The 4,799-nt window shown below is 37.3% G+C and overlaps 1 protein-coding gene across 1 annotated transcript; it reads left to right on the top strand.

Annotated features, from left to right (window-relative positions):
* The first annotated feature begins 516 nt into the window (after positions 1 to 516).
* LOC111263443 (tubulin-specific chaperone A) lies at positions 517 to 4,198 on the top strand. The gene is made up of 5 exons (XM_022838517.2): positions 517 to 709; positions 1,337 to 1,420; positions 2,331 to 2,514; positions 3,201 to 3,279; positions 3,400 to 4,198. The coding sequence occupies exons 3-5, from the start codon at positions 2,347 to 2,349 to the stop codon at positions 3,492 to 3,494; spliced, it is 342 nt and encodes a 113-aa protein (XP_022694252.1). The 5' UTR covers positions 517 to 709; positions 1,337 to 1,420; positions 2,331 to 2,346; the 3' UTR covers positions 3,495 to 4,198.
* The last annotated feature ends 601 nt before the right edge of the window (positions 4,199 to 4,799 follow it).

The following is a 4,799-nucleotide window of genomic DNA, read 5'->3' as shown; positions in this document are numbered from 1 at the left end:
TATATTCTAATAACATATATAAAGCTCTACTATAATTATAGCTATTTTGCATTAAAATATATAAATAAATAGAATGTGCGTTAAACATAAAAATCCTCACAGAAATCTGAAACCTCAGAAACCGCGGAAATCCGTCCAGCTATAATTGAACTATCCTTAGTTGATCAATTTGATTTTTGTTCGGCAAATGCTAAGATTTTAACATGAATTAGAACGCTGCTATCTTGAAGACTATTCTTGATACCAAAGCCCGCCACAGCACAATCAAACTCTTAAATTCCAGTTAAACTAGCTGTGTGAAACTAATGACTATTATCTATGAAAGTTCGAGACCAGATTAGATGCACTTTACAAATTTATCAAACAGATTTGACGCGTTTTGCTGCAGAAGTCTGTGTGATTTCGCTATTCCCTAGCTCGCGCGCCAAGAGCCCCGCTGACTTAGCGGTAAATGGAGTCCGACAAATACAGAACGGACTACGGCCGTTGATTTGCCAGACGGCGCTCACGATACAAACACCACAAGCAGCAGCTGAGATCCGCTTGTCTGTATTAGAGACAACACCAGACAGCATCGTAGAAAATACACAGACGGAAAATCCCTCCATTGGACTACTGCTCCAAAAGCAGAGAGTATTTTGCTGTCATAGCTGGTGCTGCCTTAACGTCTGTTGAGGCGTCGTGTACAGATATTACCAAAAACTTTCAGGTAATCACAGAAGAGTACCTGTCTTCTTCACGTTATAATCATCTCACTATAATTCTCCACTCTGTGGAAATTCCTTAGATGAGAGAACGGCTTCTGACGGCCTGATCCTATTCCTTAACTGTCAGCCCAATAATGATTCAGTTAATACAGTTAAAAAACTCAGAAGAATTTCGTATTTCTTTTCTATCGTTTATGTGTGCATATGTCGCCTGTCAAAACCGAAATGTAACCGGACAAACTATGTTCGGGTTTATTTAGATCCTCTATATCTTACAAAAAGTTTATCCTCTTTAATCTTTTTTTTAAGTAAGACATAATGTATTGCGGCATTTAAAAATATTAATATTTCATTGTGAAGCTTCGTTTATGTTAGTATCTGATCATGTTCTGATTCCCGTCCGCAAGCATACAATATAAACGAAAAAATGTTTTACAACATTGTGTAGTCGTTGCCTCGACGTTCGGACGGTGCTTACGGCGACCAATACTGTTTATTTGCCAGGCCTTTGAGGTATCAACAAAAATAGCCGCTTTCGGGCAAAACACAAGTGCGTCGTTTAATAAACTACAGTTTGCTGATACTGTACAATCAGTGAGTATTATTAACGTCTAATACCACTTGCGTAGGGTAGCGTAACTGCAACGAAGTGGATACGGTCCCGGCGTGTTAAGCATTGACTCCTTTGACTCGGGCGGCCGCGTCTCGAACAAGTAAGTCAAGAAGCGAGTCGTCGTTCGCTATTAGTTCACTATGCTATATACTTAATGGAAGCGGCAAATACAAAGGGCAAAAATTTAAGGCACAATCTACTTGTGAAAGCGCTTGCACTATACCAGAATACGCTATGATCATATCCATATTTCTAATGTTCCTGTCAGGTGATTAATTTGCATTTAGATATCGAGATTTTTAGTCGACAGCACTTCTACACGAACCGGTTAAATAGAAACGAATTAAGAAGCTATAGCGGCTATAAGTACCTCGCAATAAAAACCCACCGTCTACATAGACATAGAAGATCCAATCAGTGCGTTTGTTCGAACTACTGTCCTAGCGTGGGTACTGGGAATAATATCTAATTATTAGCTAAGCAATGTAGATTAGTGTTAATGATGGTTCCATTACTGCGTTTCCGTTGTGAACGACTAGTGTATTTTTGGGTGCACAAATGGCTCATAAAGGTGTCAGTTAGTTAAATATGCATATTTGCTTAGGCTTTTATATATACTATTAAACGTGGCTATCGTAACTAGCGGTTAAGGTGACATTAAACGAAAGGGAGGGTATCTACATGGATTGCAACAAACATAGATGACTTTTTGCTATAATGTAGCGAAGCTATTAATATATCAGGTTTCGTATTTCGTAGAGGTATTTCATCAAATATTGAATTTTGAGTGCCGTGGTTTTCTACACTATACTTATCTTTTTTCGTGAGAAACTTCGATTAACTTGATTTGTCAACGCTGATCACTAAAAGGATAAATCTTAGTGATAAAATCGAATGAACAAACAAACAATGTGTTCTTCCATTTTCAACTCCCAGTTTCAAGAATTTGGCGGGTAACCTCTAATAATCTGTTCATTTGTACGGTTTTATCGTAATCTGTATGTAATCAGTTCGAGTTGTCGCGCGATGTCTACGAAACCGGATCCTCGTTTACGGACCATCAAAATCAAAAGTGGAATTGTAAAACGATTGTCCAAAGAGGTGGTGGCCTACGAGAAGGAATCCGTCCGAGAAGAAGAAAGGCTCGCTAAAATGAAGCAAGAAGGCCAAGAAGACAGCCGCATCAAGTTACAGGTGTGTAGCTTGATCAGTTGATCGTTTACATAACGTTTTGTTACAATGCATTTTGCTAGAATATTACTACGTGAACGGAATGCTATATTTATATTGCATTTATTTTCGGTGTTGGAAACACAAAACTTATTTTCGATTTACGTTTAATAATTAGGTATCGAGACACAAAGACCGTCTACAGTGTTTATGTCATAATAATAACCGAATTCAGCGGCGTTATTAATGGTTGCGAAGAGGACGTATGGCATTATACACATTCTTTGGGATTGATTTTTGCATTTTTAAGGATATAAGTCTTCAGCGCAAAACTTTTTCACCAGGCTAAATCTACTTACTAAAAATGATAAAAATCAATTCCTCTATATAAAGGAATCTTTCGGACTCCTACACATAACATAACCAAAACCATGTTTCATAGTAACATACTCATTTTTTGTAAAAGATGTTTTTGACATGCTATAATTAAGACAATTTGATTTACAACGGTAAACTTCGGGGAAAAAAGCTTTCTCGTACCGATATATCGGTTGCGTTGTTTTGGAAAAAAATGTACTCATTAGGAAAGGTGACAAGCAAGTCTTATATGCATATATAATAGTAATTTAAGGCCTATTTGGAATTGTTACTTTCCGTTGCGGACTTGCAGTAAGCTACCTTTTTAATACGATTGTATTCTAATGCTTCAGGAAAAAGTTATCCAAGAATCACGGATGATGATCCCCGACTGTCGCAAACGACTTCATGCAGCATGGGACGAGCTCAAAGGTAAGATTTAATTTTTTTTACCTTTGTAGAAAAGTATATTTTATGTATTTGCCCTCTAAATTATTTATGCATACTTTCAGGTAACGACATGAGATATTTTAATTTTTTATAATTTTCCAGTTATTCTCGACGCGGAGCCGGATCTGGTGAATAACGAGGACTTCATAGCTGCTCGGACAATTCTTGGTGAAGTTCAGCCGCAGGTGGCACATTAGAATGTCAGGTGACATGGATCAGTTTGATACTCCAATTCTGACAAAGGAAGCACATTGGCAAAGCCTTGCACAGACGTACCAACTATCTGTCGCCTGTTTTTGTAGTCCTATAACGTTTTGAAATTGAAAGTGCCTACTGCTGCTAACTGAAACATGTTAAGGTAACAAGCCTACTATCGAGTTCTGACAAAAATTGCGAAAATGTTGTATGAGTACGTTTTTACTGCAAGTATTTCTCACTCACATATGAAAAGACAAACAAGAAGAATGAGCGCGGCTGAATAATATCTGTAGCGGGCAGGCATGTTTAGCTATTTATCATTATATAGGTATAAGTAAGGCGTAATAAATGAATGAGTATTAATTTTTCAAAAGCGTGAAACTTGTTAAAACCTTTATAAATCAACGCTGTAGCGGTACTTGAATCATTGATTTGCGTTGTTGTACATGTATTCCACATGAACAATAAGGTTGTCAAGAATTATTCGTACCGACAATAACGAATTTAATAATTGCTAAATATTCGTTTTCCTAGTAAACTTAATTGATTTCTGTCTTTAAACGATGTACATACACCTGCATGGAAGTATATTTATGATTTCTGATGTGGTGCCTGGCAAAAGATCCAGTGAACGATAGAAGTAATGACCGCCTGTTATATGTATAATTATAGGCGACAAATAAATAAATTTTCCACAATAAAAGCGTGCGATGCATTCTTGATAACGTTCTTGTGAACGTACGAGAGAAATATCTCATAGCTACATACGAATTATGTTAGGTAATATGCTCATTTGTTTCTCAGTCAAGGCACATTTCGGTCGTCATTGCAAATAGGGTCCTATATAACAGTGCTTATCGATTCATAAGGCATTCAGAAAATCACTTATATTGCTCACAAACACTGCTAATAATCAAGAAAAAATTCATATGCCAGGATTGCATATATGGAGTTATTATCATTACTCGAAGAAACACGACTTCGTTCGTGGTATTTCGTTTTTACAGCCTCGACATAGAATGACGCCAGGCATTGTTACCTAACAACTTGCGCTTTAAGTAAAACACTTATCAGAGCAAATCGGGGACTCTTCAAAGTAAGTCAGACAGGCACCTTACACACCAAGCTGAATCAGGCATTTTTCAACAGGTAGAATAAACCACCGTGACCCGTTAAAAGGAAACCAGTTATATCCTATTACGTTATAAGAGCTAACACTGGATAAGCAGGGCTTCTCCTGCAAACGTCTACAATAAGGTTTTTTTGTGAAAAATCAAGGGGCAACATCTGTAGGTGTGTTGTCG

Source organism: Varroa jacobsoni, unplaced genomic scaffold, assembly GCF_002532875.2.
Source record: "Varroa jacobsoni isolate VJ856 unplaced genomic scaffold, vjacob_1.0 scaffold_766, whole genome shotgun sequence".
NCBI classification, from domain to species: Eukaryota; Metazoa; Arthropoda; class Arachnida; order Mesostigmata; family Varroidae; genus Varroa; species Varroa jacobsoni.
The sequence above is the reverse complement of the archived record's forward strand: the minus strand, read 5'-3'. Positions and strand labels throughout refer to the sequence as shown.